The sequence below is a fragment of the Drosophila eugracilis genome, unplaced genomic scaffold (assembly GCF_018153835.1).
Source record: "Drosophila eugracilis isolate 14026-0451.02 unplaced genomic scaffold, ASM1815383v1 contig_649, whole genome shotgun sequence".
In the NCBI taxonomy this organism is placed as follows: domain Eukaryota; kingdom Metazoa; phylum Arthropoda; class Insecta; order Diptera; family Drosophilidae; genus Drosophila; species Drosophila eugracilis.
The window spans coordinates 2,259,534-2,281,948 of record NW_024573535.1 but is presented as its reverse complement, the minus strand read 5'-3'; the positions used below and the strand labels follow the sequence as shown (position 1 = coordinate 2,281,948).

Sequence of the window (22,415 nt, the reverse complement as noted above, 5' to 3'; positions counted from 1 at the left end):
ACTCAAACCGCTTGATTTCTACATTCTTGTTGTGCGATTTCCTAAGCTTGCAGCTGGGACTTTGAGTAGAAAATGCGGAGTTGGTTTGATCACATGTGGGGATTCGAGTTTCGACTTTTTCTGCCAAACAAATGCGACGCCATTTGGTCGCTCCTCTACCCCATTTCTCTGTTTCTCTTTTTCTCCCCATCTCCATTTCTCCGATTCTGTGGCTCTGCAACCCAACTTGGCCATTTCTCTCGGTGACGCATCGGGACCGCAATGAACTTGAGCCAGCTGTCAATGTGATAAATAAACTTGGCTTGCCAAAAGGGTACAGCCCCTGGCTCTGCTGCAGCATATAAATAATAATCAGGCAGCGGCTGTCTCTGTCTCTGCTGTCTAGCTACAGTGCGTTTCGCGAGTGTAGTGCTGTAGAAACCGAAAAGGAAAGGCTTTATAAAAGATAAGTTTCTGAGCAGTAAGGTAATCTTAAAATAATTACTTTACCTGATTAAGTTAACTTAAAGTATCACCAAATGGTGTGTCTAATATAAGATATTATTTGAATGCCTGAAAGTATGCAATCAAAAAGTAATGAAATCAAAATATTGGCCAAACTTGCCATGCACCTTCAATTGGCTACTTCTGGCATATGCGAATGCGTATTTCTGCAGAGCAAACTCTTTCCAAACTTATTCCCTCTGTTGTGTGAAACTTGGCCGGCTGAAAATCTGTATTTCTCCTTTTCTCGCACTTTGCAGAAACTTTTGATCTAAGGGCGTGGCATCGACAGCGAGCAACAGGATGCTGGCACTGCCTCTGCTGACTTTGGCGGTCCTCGCCAGCTGCGGATACACCGTGGACGCCTACTCGAGTACGTATACGTGATGTTGCGGGTGCCGGTGGCCTTCGAGGACAACATGCCACCCTTGTCTTGTCCTGGAAGGCCAACGCACTCGCTGCTATCTGTTGTATTGTGTAATCAGTAATCCCGAGATGAGCACCGATCCATCGGATCGGTGGTGAACGTTTCATGCCTTCATCAACCCCTGCCCCTCCATCATATTGACATATCGAAGACAAAGGAGATATCCCCGATTTTGTGCAGGCTTATAATTTGTTTTTCCTTTTTTCCGTATGATTTTGACCTTCAACCTCCACTCCACAAAACACACACTGAAACCTGCAATCCGTAATCCGCAATCCGAAATCCGTAATCCGTAATCCTTGAACCTAAACGAATTTCCCGCGGGCGTAGAGTACGGCCGTGGATGCGGGGACATTGGCTGCCTGCCCACCGAGGAGTGCGTCATCACCAGCGACTCGTGCAGCTACAACCAGCGGGACGGCAAGGATTGCGGCAACTATCCAACCTGCAAACGGCGCTCCGGCGGAGCATCATCCGCCTCGAACAGCAGCCCCAATTTGGCAGCTCCCTCGGCCAATCCGTCAGGTATTTAGCTTGGAATCCCCCACTTGATTACTCATTGTGCGCTTCCCTGGGGGAGTTGTCCAGGCGATTGGCGATTGGCATCGTGTTTCGTAATTCGTAATTCGACTTGGGCGACCGGCGATTGGCGGCCACAACTTTTTGGTTCCTCAAAACGAGTTATTACCAGGGACAGGGCGTTCTGGGGGGCAACAAAAGCTGACTTCGGATGCCGAAGATTACTATCTCCTTGCAGGGTCAGGCAGGGTCAGGCTGCCACTTTTACTCAATGTCTGTCTGGTCTGTTTGGTACTCAATTCTTACCTCTTCTCTAAGCCACATAACTTGCTGTAAGCTTCAACTTGAAGATCCAACTCTTTCTTAATCGAAATCCGATCTCCAAGAACTCTGCAAGGTCATAAAAACTATTCCAAATTCTCGAAGTTATTTTGTGATTTCGCTTTTATGTTTGGCCCAAAGTATTCGTTTAGTTTTATGATCGTTTCCATCTCTATATGTAATCTATATGCTATATAACCGAATGTAATATGTTGTATGGCGATCTAACACACACACACACACTAGCACACACACACGCACACTCACACCAATACACTGACAGCTTCCGCTGACTCAATCAATCTAACACCCAATCTAACAATCAATCAATCAATCAATCACTCGCTCGCTCGCTCATTCATCGCCTCATTCGCTCAAGGCTTTAAAATATTCGACCGCTAACCACCCGCCCGGCCACGCCGCTCTCACCCCCTCTCCGCCGCCCACCTCTGCATGTTCTAAGAAGTCGCAGCACAGAGAGAAAAATGCATAGCATTCATCGCAAATAAAGAAAGAAAGTTTGAATTTTTTTCAAGTTCAACAAAATATTTCCCAAATTAAATTTAACTTAAAAGCTTTTCCCAAACCCGAAACCAAAACCAAAACCAAAACCGCTTAAAAAAGAGGAACATAAACTCGGAATTTAAAAGACATCAAAAAGTCAGGCTTAGAAAGTGCAAGTTTTCCATTTCGTAAGGTCAGAAGTTGACTTTTCTTATTTTCTTAAAGAAAATTCTAAGAAACTTTTCTCTGTGCTGGGCGGAGAGGGACCTAAAAGGAGGGCAGGCTGGGTGGGATCATGGCCAAAACTAACGCTAACAAGAAAACCGCTCTCTTTTCCCCGCGTGCCATCGAAAACTGACCACTAACAGGATCGAGTCTGGGCCAGGGACCCGAGAACAACATCTTTGCACCCGCCTCATCGAATCCCACGCTTAACACCTACACGTACAACCATCAGCAGGGTGGCGGCGATGGCGGTGGCGATGGCGGAAACGGAAACGGAAATGGTAACGCCGGAAATGGGAATGATCGCGACAAAGGCGGCAACGCGGGGGCGGCGGGCGCCTCCTCGACGGGCGTCATAGATCCGCACTACGTATTCGGGGCGAAGCACCATATGCCCGTCATACCCAACATGCCCATCTTCCCGTACAACTCGCCCACGTCGGCGCCCTCGTTCCAGCAGTTCCCTCAACCAAACCATCCAGGCAGCGTCCTCAATCCCGGCTATCCCATGCACGGCCTGCAGCCGGTGAACCCGTACAATCCGCCCTTCGTCTTTGGCCAGTTGCCGTTCTATGGCGGCGGCGGACCGACCGGAACAGGCGGTCCGCCCGGCGGCGTTGGAGGCGGCGGTAATGGAGGCGTCGGCGGCGGCGTCGGACTGCCCAGCTCGACGCTGGGCATCCTCGGCGGCGGCGGTGGCGGCCTGGCGCCCTACGGCAGCAACTTCCAGGGCTATCAGAGCCAGCACTCCAACGCGAACATGTACAACAAGCCGCCGCCGCAGTACCAGAACCAGAACCAACAGAATCCCTACAACCGGCGCACCCAGGCGCATCCCTCGGCAGCCGGCAGTCTGGGCGGGTCTGGAATAGGCATCCTGATCCTCGGGCTCGCACTGGCCCTCCTGCCTCGCACGTAATAAGCTGGGGCAGCAGCAGCAGTACCACACGGAGCGGCACAAGGCACACAGCCCCCACAAAGCATGATCCCCGACGACCCCCGGAATATTAACCCATTCAATATGTTCAGAATAACTATCATGGAATGATCCCATTTTCACCGAAATGTCTTACTAACAAAAGATCATCTTCCAGAGATTTCAGATTTTCAGTTTCACAGAGCCTAGCAGGTGCTTTCCCTTGAAAGAAAGTTGGTTTGACATATACATAGTAAGAGTGAAGAAGATTAAACATTTTCCAGAGAGTAAATAAAATGCTTAGCAATAAAAAAAAAATATCCATGGAAACTGAAAGCACCTGCAGAGAGATTCTCGAACTAAGTACTAGGTGAAAATGGGAGCTCGCCTGATTGTTATGCTTTCGTTTTTTGTTCTTATTGTTTACCTTATTCTCCTGATTTCCCACAACTCTTGTTTTGAATTTTTCATTTCGAGTAGGATTAAGAAAAATGTAAAAGCAGCAGCAGCAGCAGCGGTAGCGGCAGGTGCCTTGGCAGCAATGGCATCTTCACCTGAAAATTATAACTTTCCGTAGTTTTGAACAACAATTCAAAGGTTGTATTTTAATTACACTGCGCCGTCCCTCGTTCGGCTTTTTTCCGGCAGCCTTTGCTGTCTGGCTCACACTGCGAATACGTAATTTCAATTTAATATTGTGTAGGAGTCTGTGTGTGTGTATGTGTGTATGGCAGAGAGTTCATTTGAGTATGTGTGTGTGTGTTTTTTGGACTATCAGTCAAGGGGAACTGCTCGCCGGCCCCTGGGAGCTGCTCTTTTTTGCAGCTCAATTAAATTGGAATTTAATTTCGGGCTTAGACAGCCAGCCTCTGGTCAAAAGGGGGTCGGCTCAAAGTCCGTCTGACCGCCACACACACACACCCATAGCGATACAAAAAGCCATACCAAAACATAGCCATACACACACATGGCATGGCTGGGAAACTTTGATGTTAATTTCATTTTTGTTGATGCTACGAATTTGCGGCCAGACACTGGCGGATCCAGGGCTTTCGATGATGCTGCTGCCACTGCTGCTGCTGCTGCTGCTGCTGCTGCTATCGAAAATACAGATACAGATACAGATACTTAGATGGATAGTGTTGTAGATACAAGATACGCATGTCAATCAAAATGCATAATGAGCTACATTCGAGGGCAGAGCACCAAGTGCGCTGCGGGCAAATCAGATTGGTTTTTTTTTTGTACGATTACGATTATGAATAAACGATCAGTGAAGCAAGTTAAATGGCATTTTAAAAGCAAGGAAACGAACAAAAACCAACAATTAAGCTAGCCTAAGGTGTTCAAAACTAATCTAACGTAAAAACTAAAACTAAAAGCGAAGAAAACGATAAACTAAAACTAAAACTAGGCTGTAAGTGCTGCAGACTGCCGAAATGAAATGAAAGAAATCAAAAAAACTGTCACAAAAGGCATTTAGATTGCTAACCAACTGCCAGCAATACAAATACAACAGCAACAAATCGAAAGCCAAAAAGCAAAAAGCAAAAACCGAATACTGAATACCAAATACCAAATACCCCACCCCCCAAGGTACCCTCCCCCAAATACCGAATGCAAATTGTAAAACACTTCGAACACACAGACCCACAAAGCCACACAGAAATTCAAAACTGGCCAAGAAAACATAACGATTTTGTCGCTGTAAACTCCGGATAAAAAGCACACTCATGTCGAGCATATTTACTCCGTCCGTTTCTATTTGTATTTGCACACCCCTGATTTGGGACACCGACTAATGCTAACTTCATTTGCAATCTCTGGGCCATGAGCCATGAGCCATGAGCCATGAACAATGAACCATAAACCATGTAAACAGTACGACACGAAACAGTATTAACCAGACCGAGATCATTTTATCGATATAAGATACTACCCACTATACGGTACTACCCACAGCCCCACATCGACTCATACACACGGACTCATGCGAGCAAATTAACGAGCAAACAATAAGTATTCGAGTATTTACTAATCAAAACCACTAACTAACATAAAGAGTTGTACATAGCATTAAAAGTATATATATATATATATATTATATATTCTAATATTGTGTGTGGAGTCGTCAGAGAGTCGACAGAGATATATTTAATATACTAAAGCGAAGACTTAACTAGACTAAGTTCGGGCGGACAAAAACTCAAAGTTGTGTAGATTTAAATCGGTACGGTAATTAATCAAAACGTAAGCTAAGTTCATTGATTGTACTCGCAACTTGACCATTCATTGCTTTTTACCTTTGTTTACCTAATTTGTGTTCTTTTGTGTTTTTGTGTTCTTCTCTCTTCGGTTTTACATTTCGATTCGAAACCCCCGCTTTTGTGGCTAACCAACTGCTTGCGCACTGCTTTGCCGACTGACCCAGAGGTGAGCCATAACGCATACGCCCCGAATGCCCCGAGTGCCCCGCTGCCGGAAGCGGATGCGAGCGGTGGTGCTGGCTACGGTGGTGCTGCGAGCGGTGGCGGAGGCGGAAACGGCGGATATGGTGGTGGCTTCTCGGCTGGCGGCCACTCCCTGTACCCCAGTCTACCCAACTCCAACGGTGGTGGTGGTGGTGCAGCGCCCTATAATCCATACGTCGGTGGTGGTGGCAACGGTGGCTACAACCCCTACAACGGCGGCTATCAACCTCAAGCTCCTGGCGGCTATCAACCTCAAGCTCCCGGCGGATACCAACCCAGACCTGGCTACACGCCACCCGCCCCGGGCTATGAGAACAACGGCGGTGGAGGTCAGAAGCCCAAGGACAAGGAGGGCGGCTTCTTCTCGAATTTCTTCTCGAATCCGGCGGTGAGTCAAGCGGTATCCGGTATCATTGCAGGCCAGATAGCCAAGCAACTGCAGGGCGGCGGAGCTGGAGGAAACGGTGGACAGCAGGCAGGTGGCTATCAGCCCAGTGGCGGCTACGGCGGCGGATCCCCAGCAGGAGGCTCTGGAGGTGGTGGTTCCTCTGGCAGTAACATCCTTGGCGGACTCCTGGGATCTGTTTTGTCTGGCGGCGGTGCCAATGGAGGCGGTGGCGGAGGTGGCGGCGGAGCTAGTAGCTTCTTGGGCAGCCTGCTTAGCGGTGGAAATGCCAACCGAGGTGGCCAGCAAGGAGGCGGCGGCTCTGGCGGCCTGGGCGAAATCTTCAACTCGAAGAACTTCGGCGGCCTCTTCAGCGAGAATCCCTCATCCAGAGGCAGTGGCTCTTCCGATGGCTACTCTTCCCAGGGCGGAGCCAAGAGCTATCCCACCCAGGCACCGGGCAACTACTACGGCTAAGGAAGTAGCCTTCAACGTGGAGAACGACCGAAGGGTCTTCTCCTCCAGCACACCCTCTTTTCTCCCCTTCTTTGGCAATGTAATCAAATGGAGAACTTTCAACGAAAATAACTTAAACAATATTGACATATTTAAGCATATTATACGCAACTATAAATGACGATTATACAAATACAATACATATATACAGGCATATATACCCGATAACTGAGAGAGCTGACACATGTAATTTGAGATTCCGACGCGTAGATTCCCCAGAATACCACAAACCCCATTCGGAGTTCATTTGTAAATAGAAAAGTAACTGAAATTGAATTTAAACAAGATAATATACGTAAGGATTGAAAGCCAGCTGTGGAGTCTCTTAATTGCTTTTCTGGTTGGGCTGAGGGTGTGGATCGGGGGAAGGAGTGGTAAGTTTGGATTTCTTCTTTAAGGTTAGCTGAGCATCTCAGCCAGGTGAACCCATTTTATATTCAGCAACCATACGCAAAGTATAGCAAACAATCGTTTGACCCATCAACTTATAGCTCAACTAACAGCAATTCTATTATGGAACGGCATGGGTGGGAAAAATGGAAAGTGCCAGAAATCCGCTGAAATAACTGAGATCTTTAATCAACGCGATCATAACTTTTTAAGAGGCTGTTGACTGAAGGCAAGCGGATTTGCAGCCCGAAAAGTTGGCCGAGATGGCAAAGTTTCGCATTCGGGCGGCACTCGAAATGCGCTGCGTTTCCGTTGCAGTTTCACCTGTCCTGTCCTGTCCTGGCCGTCCCGTCCTGTTCCGTCCCGCCTAGCACTTCACGTGGCCACACATCACCACACCCACACGGCCGCACGGCAACACACTCGGCAGCCCTGCACTTGGCAGTTGGAAGTTGCCCGGAGAAGGAAGAGGGAGAGGTGGCCACCCATTGCCGCTCCGGCAAACATTTTGTTGCCTTTGTTGGCCGGAATGTTGCTGCTGCACTGCAACAATATATTATGCGCTAAGCTCCTCAACTATGCAGCCGGCGGATGGGTGGCCATTTGGCTTTGGGTTTGGCTTTGGCTTTGGCTTTGGCTCTGGTTAACCGACTACCGTTTTGTAATTTATTTAAGTAATAAAATAAATATACGTACGTTATATGGTACGTACGTTGCGCACCTGCCCGTCTGGATTGCCATGTGCATGTAGATGCTACTCCATGGAGGAGGACGAGGACGAGGACGAGAATGTGGATGTGGATGTGGATGGAGATGGGGATGGGGATGCTACGCTGACGGTGGGTTTGTTGTCAAGCGAAAGTGCGCTTCAAGTGCACCAAGCACCCACTTGGCCAAAGTGAATTTAGTGTCAAGTGCAGGAAAATGTGAAAAGCAGCTGCGAGTTAGTTTTTCATATTTAAGCAGCACTTCACCCAGCAACAGCAACAACACCAAGAGAGCGGCTCACACTGGTCGCTTGTCTATGCAAAATGGATTGCCATTCGCCGCTGGGAGGTTTCCTATTTATATGCCCATTAGTCGGGCAGCCTTCCTGCTTCTGGGATCGTAGATCGCAGCAGAGCAGAAGGCGCATCTAAACTGTTTAATTTTTTATAACAGACAATTTTGGCAAATACTCACCAAATACTTCCATTTCCGACTTAATATTTTTGATGCAAGACTGGCTTAGTAGTAGGCTTCTCCTTACCAGTTTTAGACTGTTCCACATCTTAGCCCCGAACTCATTCAATTCAATCCGAGTCGAGCCTGTGATAAGTCGAGCGTAGAGCAAACGTAATAAATTCACCTTAAAGTTGTTCAATTTCGGCCAGATCTAGGAATATATAGGAATGGAGGAGTATTCACGCGAACCCTGTCCTTTTCGTATCGTCGACGATTGTGGCGGCGCCTTTGCCATGGGCTGCTTCGGAGGCGGTCTCTTCCAGGGGCTGAAGGGATTCCGGAATGCCCCACAAGGCTTCAGACGCCGGTTTGCCGGTGGCTTGTCGGCGGTGAAGGCCAGGTCGCCAACTATCGGCGGCAGCTTTGCCTCCTGGGGCTGCGTCTTCAGCATCGTGGACTGCACTTTGGTCCATTTGCGTAAGAAGGAGGATCCGTGGAACTCGATTATGAGCGGCACCATTGCCGGGGGCATTCTCTCCTCCCGCAACGGAGTGGCCGCCATGCTCGGCAGTGCAATTGTCGGAGGAGTCCTGCTCTCGATGATCGAGGGCATTGGCATCCTGTTTACCCGTATCTCTGCAGAGCAGTTCCGCAATCCCGAACCGCAAGCAGAAGTAGAGGATTCCGGTATATTTGGAACTGCACCTGCATCTGGACCTGGCTCTGGATCAGCGTCCGGCGATATCAACTCTGCACCGGGCTTTGGATTTCCAGGCGTCCAGCAGGCCAACGTCACCAGCTAAATTCACGTTTTAATCTGTCACTCTAGTCGTCATCGGCCGCTTCATTTATAATTATAATCGCCTTTCCATTTTTAATCCATCGATTATTTCAAACGCAACAAACTATGCCCGAAATAATCTAAATTCCAAGCCTAATATATTTGATGTGTAGCCTGCGAAGCATAAACTAAATCTGTGTTTTATTTTAAAATCATGACTGCTTTCATTTTCAGCGAAATATTTATTAAAGGATTTCTTATGTTGAATCATAAAATCATTATAACATCAATTTAGCATTTGCTAATAGTAAACCATTTCCTGTAGAGCAGCACCACTGTGCGCCACCCAAAAGCAGCGAATGGGTGGCAGATCGAGGACCAGGACTTTTGGTTCGGGCTGGGATTTCAGCTGGCAGCTCCTTCAGGCAAAACAATGACGCGCCGCATTTAGAAGCCTTTCGCTCTCGGTGCCCCACAGGCCCCTCCCTCGCTCTTAACCGCTTGGTGCACCCCTCTTAACCCATTCCAGTCGCACGGTGCTCGTTCCGTTGCGGATGTCGTTGACTTTTCAAGTCGCATTAGAAGCGACACGGCGGCGTCGTCATCGCAGTAGTTGGGTGGTTGGCTGGCTGGGTGTTTGGGTGGGCGGTTTGAGTGGGCGGTTTGAGTGGGTGGTTTGAATGGGTGAATGGGAGCTGGCTGAGTGGGTGGGGCATAAAAATACATGTAAGAGGCTTTCAGCTTATTGTTTGGCACTGTCGCGTTTTTATGATTGCACGCAAGGCTCTCTGGCCATCCCTACTCCTCGGGCGTCTGGCTTTGGGCCCTTGTCTCGGCTTAATTTTATTGATATTACACGTACTTGAAGTCGACGACCAGGTCGAAAACAGCCATACCCATTCCCATTCCCATACCCATACCCATTCCCGTTTCCATTCGCATTCCCATCGTCTGGCTATTAATTTTTATGGCTTACGGCTAACGGGAGCTTCGCATAAACGCCCGGTAGATGGTGCTGTCGTCCCCGCAGTTGATCAATTTTTTATATCTATTGGCACTTACTTGCCGCGATATATTATATATTTATGCCTCGCCCTGCTTGTGCAAATCCAATTACGGTTTCATAATCAAGACTCAAGAATCAAGACCTGCAAGTGTTTTCACTTCATTCGCTTTTTTTAGGGCCCCCACACGGAAAGTCGTCCACCTCAACTTCATGTCTTTGGCAACATTTCCACTGGCAAGATCACGATTATTCAATCATCGTTTGATATGTTCTTTGACCCATTACATTTTATTGTTCTGCCACACTGAACTTTATTTTAAAGGGAAAACTTTGAAGATTTTTCGAACTTTGTTCCTTTAATTACTGGCGGAAATCTTAATGAAATTCCTTTTGGCCAAATATTTCGTGCGGGCATTTTCCCGATTGGCTCTTTCATTTTGTATTCTAACAACAACTATTCTTTAACATGTGTATTATAGTTGTTATTGTTGTTGTTTCTCTTATTGTTGTGGGGCAATAAAAATGCTACAACTTAATTAATTAAGTGCAAATGATAAAAATGACCAAACAGCACGAAACACACACACAAACACACACACACTCGCCAAACAGAGAGAGAAAAAACTAATTAAGTTTTATGTGCAATTTTCGTGGCTGAAAAGTTTCGTTTGTGTGGCAATTGTGTGGTGGCCGAGAGAGAAAGGGGGGTTCTGTGCCACAATAGTGGGCGGGATGGGGCTTAAAGGAGGCGTGGCTAGGGGGCAGAATGTGGCACGTTACGTTGCCGTCACGTTTCGTTATTTATTTTGATAGTTTGTTGTAGCTGCAACGCTCCCACAATGTCTCCCCATCTCGTTTAGGCGCCCCTTGGCATTCTCCGTTTTCTCTCCATTCTCTCCTATCTCTCCCTTCTCCCACTCCATGCTGTTCCATCTCTTTTGGCGCGAAATCTGTGCGCCGACATTTGCCGCGATTAATGAAAGTTAAGCTTTTGTCCGAAGTCTTTAATTTGTGGCCATTAGAGGGCGCCCAACAGCCACATACAATCATCTACGAATGTATACACACATGGAGCGAAATGGGAGTGCCAGAGGGTGAGGAGGGTGTCACACTCATACACTGAAAAAGTGAGGATCATCATTTGGATCGCTTGAAACTATTTTGCTTGCTAGGGAAGGGAAATCTTTAAAATATTCAGCATAGCATCTAGTTGCGGTTTTAATTCTGGAAGGTTCTTACATAGAAACCCCCTCCCAATTTCTCACAGTGCGCATTGCGAAACATTCCCAATCGGCGGCAGCTCCCATTGGGAAAAATGCATTGCCTACTTATGTGGGCAACAGCAGAGGACCTCGTTGCCAAATTGAGTAGCGCATTATGGCGCGCGGGTGGCTTTTCCAAGTGGGTTTTCCAGCGGGTGTGCTGGAAAAACACATGCCTGCCCCGACGCTTGTTTACATGCGTTTGGCGCACTCGCCAGATAAATCAGCAGCAACAACAGAGCATCACAGCAGCAACATCACAACAGCAGCAGCAGCAACAGCAGCAACAACTGCAGCTGCAACATCAACAGCACAGCTCTGATTTAGTCAACGCTGATTGTTAAAGTAAGAACTGCAACCACGACATGGGTAAATTTGCAAAACAAACTCCTCCCCTTTCCCGCTCGGCCCACAGGTGTGGTCAGTCTAATAGTGGTAGTAAAATGTTTTCCAAAAACTGTACAAACAAAGGCCAGCTATTTCTGGGAAATATATGTTTTGCTGTTCATTGCAGTTTTAGATTGTCAGTTTAAGAAACACTTTTCACTCAAGTAACGCAATCATTTTGAATTCTGCTTTGGGAAATCTTCCAGAGAACGAAAGAAAATCTTTACACAGATCTGACTTGCCGAACTTAACTGCCGTTGCAAGTTTGCAATTACTTAAAGGTTTGCTATTACCTTAACCGCAGCTGTATGTGCCAGCCCCATTCAAAGTCTCCGATTGCAGCCCGAATTTAGTTGCATTCAAAGCCCACTAGCAACATTGAGAAGTTGTTGAAAAATATTTGTCCGCTGCCATGCAGAACTTGCTGCTCACCCCGCGCCTCGCACTGCCTCGGATGTGTGGGAAAACTTTCGACTTCAGTACACAACTTACCTCAACTTTTGCTGTGGCACAAAAAATTTGTTAACTTTGGCCGAAAGGAGGACGAAAGGAACGAAGGGACGAAAACTTTTGCATTCGCCTGCAGTTGAAGTTGGCCAGAGAGTAATTGAGGCACTCGAGGGCGAAAGGAGCCGAGTCCAATTTTCGCAAATCGCCCGCTTTTGCAGGTGATAAATTTTGAAAGGCATTTTAATTGATTTCGACAAATGAAATTAAATTCGGGGGCCGCCGGAGCTGTGGGCCACATCAAATATTAAACGTTCTGCCATTTGAATTATCAAATTTCGTTGGCGCCTTCCCTGCTTCCATGTGAGTTTCAATTAAAAATTTACTTATTTGCTCGACAAAGTTTTTGTGTGGCATTTAGCAGGGGCGTGGCATCGGGGCGGAACTCAAATACCGAAATGCTCAAATACAAAACGACAGACAAATGAAGACGGCAACGGCAACGGCAAAGGCAAAGGCAATGGCAATGGCAATGGCAATGGCAGCGGAGATGCAGATGGCTTGGCAGGGGAATGGGAATGAATAAATTTCCGAGCAGTTGAAATGTTGAACCAAGCGAAGTTTCTGCTTTGTTTTGGCGCCTCAGCTCAAGAAACACACACAAAATGAGCAGGGTACAGCGGTGCACTGAGCGAAAGTCATAGCTACATAAGAGACTAATTAAATTCGAACATTTTGGGAACTTCAACTTGTGAATAAGTCGAGGAGAGAGTGCAAAAAGCCACAGTTTGGTTTCCCATTAAAAAGAGAGATAAGACTAGCATGACCTTTAAGCAGCTTAAAGAGTGAGTATCTCATTTCTTTCAGTGCACTCGCATCCGACGAAGATGCAATAGTTGAGAGCGACTGAAGCTGCATGCGGTTTGTGGTGGCATCTTACTTGCTGCACACTTTGTGGACATCAGCGGGGGCGGAAATGGAGTGGTAATAGAACAAGGGGCTTGACAGGGGGCGGAGGGAGCTGGGCCTCTGTTCAAGTTGTGCAGCGAAAGCCACAAAAATAAGAAACGACGACAAAGTGCAGCTCCCTGTTGCCGCCGCCTCTGTGCGAAAAATTAGAACCGCAAATCATTTTGAAAACAATGCATATGCCATGTCATATAAGTGGGCGGCCGGGACGGGGCGGGCAGTGGGAGGGAGACTTTTCCTGGGCGTTTCCAGGAAAGTGCACAAAATCCTCATCTATCTGGAAAACAGCCACAAAACAAGTCGGATATCCGAGATTCTCCCAATGCTAATTAGTCTGGCTGCGGTTTCTAATTGGGATTAGCATTTGCCGAAGGAGCAACTTTCAGCTACTTGCAGGAAAATTCCCGCGAACTGCTCGTTAGCTTATGGTAATTGGGCCAACGAGATGAAAACTATTCACTCTTAATTGTGGAAAAACTAAACATTTCGCTCTGATTTTTGAGTTACATAACTAATAGTTTAGTTGACTTCAAATCCTTGACGAACTCTATCAACTCTAATGAATTAAGTTAAAGCTTCAAGGAAACTAGTTGAACTTCCAATGGATAATCGATAGGAGGTGCCTTTTGGAATGCCAGATTTGACAGCCGATAATCATATTCAGATCGGCCACAAAAGAAATGGCTGGAAAATGAATATGTGGAACAGGGAAACCGCAAAGAGTTTCTAAGCCAACCCATCGGAGGCTTCGGCTTTGGTTTCGCTTTGGGCTTTGGGATTGGGCTTGGACCATGTTAATGTCGGCTCAGACATGTCTAACACCCTTCGGCTAAGCCGTCCCCCGACCATTGGCATTTGCCTTACCCCACTTGCAATTTAATATTCATTTTGTGAAAAGCCCATTTACATTTTGCGTTTGCCCTTTTTCGTTTTTGTCCTGCCACTCCAACTCCTTCTCCAGGTCCTTCTCCAGGTCCTTCTCCACACTCTGGCTCTGATTCCGCTTCTGTTGCCGTGCATGTGTGTTGCACTTTCTTTTCTCGACCCCATTTTCCCGTACCCCAAGGACCCGCTGCTCAACACGGCGTATGCGTAATCTAAGCAGAGCTCTCCATTTCCCAGTCCCCACTTTCTGGCAGTGCCTTTTGTTTGTCTTAATTCAACCGCAAAGGCACAAGGATGCGGGATGTAGGGATACTGGGACAGGGATTTGCGTCCGTTGACCACTTGAAAAGATTTTTAACCCGCTGCCTGCTGCTGTCCCCGTTTCAACCCCATTCCTTCTACAACTCCACTGTTGGGCCGGAAAACCTGCTGCAGCTGTTGATTTATACGCACTGGACCATGTCAATGTCGATGCTGAGCGCCCTAAGGGAAGCAATCATCGCCGGGTGCCATAACCAGATGCCCACGGAGTCCCTGCACAGGGAGAAATAGTTGTTAGCCTTGGGAAAGTTTCAGTGGAAATGGAATGGAAATGCCTGGTCAGGCGCCAGTTTCCCCTTTACTCATTAAGCATAGAAGCTTCTCTTCTCTTCTCTCTCATCAATCAAAGGCTGCTACTATGCACTAGCAGGTAGTACCAGTTGGGAATCATAGCGTTGCAGACTCCATAAGCTCAGATTTACATCAAGTTGCATGGATAAAATCAAAGCAACTAAACTGCCTTTTCTTGCCGTGCAAGTCCGAACTCAATCTAAGCTTGTTGGGCCTTTCCGTTTGACTGGCTTTCGGTTGGTTTGGGTTCGGGTTTGGGTTTGGTTTTGGGCAAACAACAACCGAACCCACTAAACACCCACAATTAGCCGCTGGGACATTGTTTTTCGGGGCGCCGAAATAGTTATTAAAATACTTATGGACAGTTAAATGTTTAATCAATGTCCCGCCATATGTGATAATTGGGGCGTGGCAGGGGCCATTGCAAATATTTGGCCGCTGGCCGCTGGCCGCAAAAACCGGTTTTACTGCCGACCAGCGCAAATGCAATTGAAATGCAAATATTAATTACAATCAAATGGGCAGCCAGGTGCAGTCCAGCAATTGCTGCCGTGAGAGATCATCCGAGTGTCGGAAACTCTGAAGCGACCCTCGCATTTTGCGCCTCATGAACCGTTCACGCAACGTGTCGCGTTGTAAATAGAATTTGTGCATAATAAAATTATGCATTCATAAAGCAGTTGCAGTAGGAGTGCCGAACATGGCCATAAAACACTCGGTGAATGCAATTTTCACCACCGCCACCGGTGTCCTCATCCCGCTTTTCCTCCGATTTTCCTTATATAGTTGTACCCTCTAAGCGAGTGCATGCACACAATGCACTGCCATGGAAACCGGGGAAAACGGGGGAAACCGGGGAAACCTCTGTCTGATCCTCTGCTGCCGCCTCGCCACTCGCCATTCAAACCGGAATAGTGGGGAGTCCTTTTGAAAGGCAGCGTCATCGACCGTGCGTCCATTTGGCCGAGCCCAAGAAGCGACCCCCCGATGGCATCCAAGGGGAACCGCATATGCCTTTTGGAATCGCAATTGGAGCCATCATCATCATCATCATCATCATCATCATCGTCGTCGTCGTCGTCGTTCTCCTGGCCCGAGGCATCTTCCCAATGCTCCACTGCACAATGGCAACAGACGCCGAATGATGGCTTTAACTTTAACAGACCAACAGCAGCCTACTCCCAGAGTCTTAATGAAGTTTTGCCAGGCCCGAGGCATTATTTACTTTAGACTTTAGCCCACGACATCTCATAAAGAATAAATTAATAAATATGGGAATCTGCTGGCTTGAGCATGTTGCTTTGGAAAATACTCATAACAAATAAAAAATATGAATAATGCGTAGAAAGGACGCAAGCAGAGCTCCGCATCCTGCCCCACCTGGCTCCTGTCCGACATCCGACATCCTCGACTAATTCCACAATTCTGAGGGACAGCTAAGTCGGCACCTCCTTCGGAACGGGTCTCGTTTCCTTGGATTTCAGCAGAGATTTCTGGTCGGGGGTGACGTCCATAAACGGATTATAATGCGTGAGACCGCCCCCTTCTCCACCGCCGCCGCCTACTTATGCCTGCCCATAGCCGGGCAGTTAAACCGCTTACGGAAATTCTGTTCCCAGCACCCCGGATTCGCTTTAAACGGTGCACTGCACGAAAAACTTCCTAGTGCTTGGCCTTAAAGTTATATTTTTCGTTAAAATACCTTACTGAGAGATGAGGCAGCTGTTGTTAACATTAAATAGAATATGAAATATTATTTAGCCACAGGAAAGGAAGGTAATAACTTCATGAAAGCTATGGACATATATTCTTAAACTACAACTCTGAGTTCCCAATGCAGGTAAGGAGAACGTTTTTAGTGAGATTTGCCAAGTGTATTATCCTGCCCTCCATCCGCGGTGCTTCCTGAGCTTTGTCGAGGCAAAAGTCCATTCTGTCACGTTTTATATTGATATTTAAAAAAACAACATGGAAGGTGGGGAAGGGCGGTAAGGGCGGCAAGGACGGTAAGGACGGACCGCCGCAGCAACAACTAACAACTAAACAAAATGGCAAAACAAATTTCTGCGCGTTTTGCGGCGCTCAGCACGTAGGCAGGGCCATAGAGGGAGGCAAGGCGGGGGCTGGAAGAGCGGGTGGGCGATGGCTTTTCACGTGGCAGCCACGTAGCAAATGGCAGCGGCGAACGGAAATTGCAATTGAGTGCAAATTGCAAGAAGAAAAGGCTTTCACCCCCCTACTCAGCTGCAACCTCCCTTTTTGCCCAATTTTCACCCACTTCCTGTCGCTCTCGCCCCGCCGCCCGCTTGCTCCTTCGATTTTCGTGCACTTCCTGCCGAGAGCTCACTAAATTTTTAATGCCCCCATTGGCCCACAGTGATTTCCCAACCCAGTCCAGTCCAGCCCAATCCACCCTCACTCCCCGCTAATGAATAAATCTGACCATCTTGAGCCGCTGGCCCGAGGCGAGGGCTTTAATGATTAACCACTGCCAAGGCTGCGTTGCATGCCACACCCACAGCATCGGTGTGTCGTGTGCTTGTTTGCTTTCGGCGCCTTTAACTTCATCCTCGTTTGTCACGTTCCGCGCGCGATTTTTATCGCCCGCAAGTTGCGCGGAAAAACAGGAGGCTTTAATTATTTTCCACGCCGAAAACCTTTAACAACTCTGAAAACTTCACAACTTGCTTACGCGACGAGGTATTTCTGTTGCCGTTGGGTTGAAGTTCTCTGTAACATACGAGGTGTGTTCAAAAAGTAAGGTGACTCTTCAAATTTCGCGAATTTCAAATTTTTCGATTATCGAAACCTTTTAGAAGTTATACGAGGTGTGTTCAAAAAGTAAGGTGACTTTTCAAATTTCAAATTTTTCAAATTTTTCGATTATCTTCAGTTTTGGGAACAAGAAAAAGTCACATGGGGCCAAATCCGGTGAATATGGTGGCTGAGGCATTATTGTGGTGTTGTTTTTGGCCAAAAAATCCAAATCCTTTGATCCATATTTTTCGATAGCAAAAAATCGCCGAGCTCGCAAAATAACTTGTAACTTTACGCCTCTCACAACCAAACAAAAGAGGATGTTCCATTGAAACTTGGTACAGATGTTAGGGAAGAGTGTACCAATATAACAAAACAAAAAAATCGATAATCGAAAAATTTGAAATTCGCGAAATTTGAAGAGTCACCTTACTTTTTGAACACACCTCGTATTACATAAGTTATCCCGATTACGGTCATTGGCCGCGTGCGCGTCTTCGGCACCACTTAGCTGTCGGAGCAGCCCATCATGCTGCCCGCCTTCTATGACTGCCCCGACATTACATGCATTCGAGTACCAGTACCAGTTTCATGTTAGTTTCTAGAGGAGGGAACTCTAACTGCCTAACAGGCTAGCAAAAGATTAAGTTATTTTGTTATAATTTAGAAATATTATACTTCATAAAATATTCATTAAGCAGTAAGTAACAGTAAGTAAGTTGAGGAAACAAGTTTAAAGATAATCTACTCGGTGGGCTTGGAGATGGATCCCTCGAAGTCCAATACAGATTCCTTGGAGTCATATGAGCCACAGTCAATGCAAAACCTTTTTTGTCAAGCGAATAAAAACCTTGTCGAATCAGCTTTTAAAAATATTAAAAAGCCAAAACAAAGACAGAAAGGGTGAGTCTTCTGATACAGATAAGCCACAGTTGAAGGCTAACAGAGCCTTTGAATCTTGCAAGCATAAACTGGAATAAACTGAATAAACGGCATGGAAGTTGGTCATCAGTGAATTATTAAAACTAAACAGTCTGTCTGACTTGAAAGTCCCCAATATCATTCCAGAAAATCACGAAGAGCAGCGAAAAAGGTCAAGGCTTTAAAGCGCTTAATGACTTTGATCTGTAAATCTTGGATACTTAGCAGACTTATTTAAAAAGCTTAATCAACATGCGTCATAATGTTGAACTTGCTTTATTACTCAAATTGTAACCACTAGAGTCACATATAGAAACATATTTTAATCAATAATACACACTACAGTCAAGTGCCGCATAATTCTACAAACCATTTTGTAAGCTACAATAACCATCAAGCGGACGGACATGGCTGAACCGACTTGGTAACTTTTCAACCCATACAACAAAATATTTAATAAATAAGAATAAAGAACATCTCGTGGCTAAAAGTGCTAGTTTATTTTAGTAGCCATTAATTAGTATATGGCATAAACCAAAATTTATTAATACCCGAAATGTTACCAAAATGTTAGAGCGGAAAGATGATGATGTTTCCTTGACCAACTGCGAACTCCTCTGGAGCTGGCCTGGACTGATTTATTCATGGCCCTGGCGAGACGAGGCTTATCGCTTATCAAGGGAGCTGTGGCCCGCTTTTCGTTGGCCAAATATTTGCCCAGTTAGGCCAAACAAAGGGACCGACGAGCACAAAGGAACGCGCTTCGCTTCGACATTCTACGTATACGTAATAAATAAATAAAATCCCATTGGAAGCTGGATTAGAGGGGGCGAGGGCGAGGGCGTGTCAGTGCGATATTGTAAAATGCCAGACCGAAAACTAAATGGAAATGGAAAATTGGAAATTGGAAATTGGCATCGCTGTTGCCGCTAATGAAATGCGATAAAATGAACCGAAATCGGACCGAAATAATGCCGCCGTTCGAAGGCGAAAGGGGCGATGGCCACCGATCTATTTGGAACATTTTGAGCGAATTGTGCGGAAATTAGTGAAACTTTTGGGTGCCCAAATTGCAGAGGGAATGCTGGGGGGCACCGTTCCCTGGCTAATTTCCAGTGGCAGCTCGAAATGTAAATCAAAACTGCAGCTCCAAGTGGCTCACTAATTAGATTAACTTGGAGCAGCAGCAAAAAACCGACGCACACACAGCGAGTCACAAAAAGCTGTTGACAATTTCGAAATTTGTTTTTGCAGCCTGATGATAAAATAAGTACACTAAGAGAAAAGGGTATGCAATGGCCCACAAAGGTATGGTTTCCACTTCGCTTTATCAAAGTTTTCCAAGCCAAGGTTGGATTCTATCTAAGCAAAGTGTCCTGAAAATCAGGCTTATATTTGTTTTATTTTTCATTTTTCCAGAAGTGCACATTTGTTTTTCTATCTGCAGGCAAGCCCAGATATATTTGGTATATATATATATATATGTTTTTGACTTGGCGCCAGCGAAATATGCTCGAGTTTCTTGCCCGTGTCTCCGTTGCTGCCATGTCTTGCTTAATTATTTCCTTGGCTAGAGCAAACAATCAACATAATTTCTGACACGCCTCCCACGCCCCAAGCCTCACCTACCCCGCGTCCCCGGCCATTCTGCGTTTCCCATTTTCCAGCTCCTTTTCCTTTTCATTTGCGCCTTGTCTGCGACATAATGAAAAATGTGCAAAGTTACAAGTTGGCGACACGAAAGGCGGACGGAGGCTCTCAATAGCTGCATTTGAAGAGCCATCTCCGAGATTCGATGGCCTTTAATCGCCTGGCCATTTCCCATTCCCCACTCCCCATTTGATGTTTTCCATTTTCCCCATAGCCATAACCGAATTTTACCCCAACACAAGCACAAACAAGTGAAACACAAAGGGGAAACAGGTGGTGTTGTTGGGTTAGGAAAACTGGCTTTCCCAACACTTTCCCTTGTTTGCATTTAAATTTCGTTTTCAATATTACCGAAAGCTGCATAAATTATCTTCACAGCCTCAGCTGTTTTTCCGACTTTTCTCGTATGTGGCCGTGTGTGTGGGTGTGTGATTTCCAAACTATAACTATCGATCTCACTTAAGCCTCCTGGGTCCTGACTCTCCGCCAGTCTCCCTGTCCGCCTGTCCGCCTGTCCGTCCGCTTGTCCGTTGTCCGTTTGTCTGGCCCATATGCAAACTGGCAATAAAATTTAAATATTTTGCATATAAATCAAATCGATGGAAATTTTCGGGACAAAGCAAAGGTGCCATGTGTGTGTGCCGCAGACAGTGCAGGTGGGGTAGGGGAAAAGGTAAGGGCGGGAGAAGGGGTTTGGATTTGCCAAGGCAGCTGGACAAGCGGGGTGCCAGCAGGAGGGCCCAGTGCTGCCAACTATAAATTAGGAAAAGCGCCCAAACAGGCCGTTTCTCGTTTCAAATAAAATATTTATTATGATTTCATTTGAGCTAAGTTTAAGCTGGAGCTATATATAGAAGAGATATATAAAAGAAAGGATATTTAACAGCTTCCTTTAAACTCTTTTACGTAGATATAAAGTTTATTTTGTTTCAAAGTCATTGGAATGGTTGACAGTTTTATGACCGCCATATAAACGCCATTAAAATGCTAACAAAAATGTGTAAAATTGTTAACAAAGCGCTGAATGATTTTAACATTAAAAAGTATTCATAATTCCTTGTAACCTTCGAGTAAATTAAGTAAAGACTGTCCCAAATAAGTCGAATAGTTCAGCATTCTAAGTCGTTCTTAAGAAATTATCCTATTTGATGTGAAAACTTCAGACGAAATATGCAAAAAGCATTTCCCATATTATGGCTACATACAAATCTCCCTTTAGCTAGTCTCTAGCCAAATGCACAGCAGTGGGTGTGGGTGGCCTTTAAAGCCAAGGGTCGACTGGTTATGTCGAGTGTTTTGTGGCTCGGATGCGGATATGGATGTGGATATATGCAGATGCAAATGCCCCGACACAAATTGCGAGGAGTCGCACTACTAAGTTGGCCCTGCTAGCTGGGCGATCACGTAGCCATAAGCGTGCATAACTCCCAATCTGTCGGCCGATCATGCGAAATGGTGTGTGCCACACACACAGCCTGTGGCAGGTCCTCGGGGAATGTCCTGCGACTACGTTCGGTAATCACGCGTGACGTCTCAATTTTGTACTGGATTATTTGCTTACATCAGCACGTATTGATTGATTGATGGGGGTAGTATTTTATTTTCACGGAATTAAATGGAGGATGGGGAATGGTAGAAACCTACTTCGTAGCAGGATAAGGCACTGATAAAGTAGGTAGTAAAGAGTGTTTTTTATCTTTAAATTTGATTTACATTGATAAGAAATTGGATGTTATTTTTGTGGTAAGAAACGAAAGAAGAGTTCTTTCCCATCAAAAGGACTTTTTCTTGACATGCATTCTGAGTTTGAGCCAAATAGTAATGGAAACCGTAGGATAATGAAGATCTCTGGCCGGGGAAGATGTCCTGTCATCCGACCCCCTGGTCTTATTTCCCTGAAAGCCCGCAAGCACGTGGAAAAGGATAATGGATAATGGTCATTCGGATGCACATATGTCCTGGCCGCTGGTCCACCTTCATTTACATCATTTGGCGGCTCCTAATGCAATGGAGAGCCCAAGGAAGCCCCACGAAGGATGCGGGGATGTGGCATGCAACATTTCGTTTACGTCGAGTGCACTTTCGGTCACATTTATTACACAATTCCAATAAATAACATTTCGCAGGGCTTCCTGCCTGCTGGCTGGCTGGCTGCTGTTGCTCCTTTCTGGCCAGCTCCTTCCAGACAGCAGCACATTCACTCACTCACACTTGCACTCACTCACACACACACACACACCCTCACAATGGCAGAACTCGCAGGACACACGGACACGGACACCGCACGTCGGCAACGATTTTCTTTATGGTATTTACAACGACATCGTCAGCTCGTCATCGTTTTGCCGCTGGCCCATCGGTGGCGGCGGGGAGAGATTTCGAGGAGGTGGGCAGAAGGGGCAGAGACATGGAGAGTA

The 22,415-nt window shown here is 46.3% G+C and overlaps 2 protein-coding genes across 3 annotated transcripts in view; both read left to right on the top strand.

Annotated features, from left to right (window-relative positions):
• The window catches only part of LOC108117695 (glycine-rich protein DOT1), an 80,204-nt gene extending 73,283 nt beyond the window's left edge, over positions 1 to 6,921 (top strand). Inside the window, exons 2-4 of one of the 2 annotated variants that reach the window (XM_017230232.2) lie at positions 741 to 856; positions 1,241 to 1,435; positions 5,827 to 6,921. In XM_017230232.2, coding sequence (XP_017085721.1) covers positions 787 to 856; positions 1,241 to 1,435; positions 5,827 to 6,728 — 1,167 coding nt within the window. In that variant the 5' untranslated portion in view covers positions 741 to 786 and the 3' untranslated portion in view covers positions 6,729 to 6,921. Of the gene's footprint in view, positions 1 to 740; positions 857 to 1,240; positions 1,436 to 2,961; positions 4,678 to 5,826 lie in introns of those variants that run through there. The other variant, XM_017230233.2, reaches the window with a different exon arrangement.
• A 1,521-nt stretch (positions 6,922 to 8,442) lies between these two features.
• LOC108117681 (mitochondrial import inner membrane translocase subunit Tim17-B) lies at positions 8,443 to 9,295 on the top strand. Its single transcript, XM_017230209.2, has one exon. The coding sequence runs from the start codon at positions 8,549 to 8,551 to the stop codon at positions 9,122 to 9,124; it is 576 nt and encodes a 191-aa protein (XP_017085698.1). The 5' UTR covers positions 8,443 to 8,548; the 3' UTR covers positions 9,125 to 9,295.
• Positions 9,296 to 22,415: the final 13,120 nt, after the last annotated feature.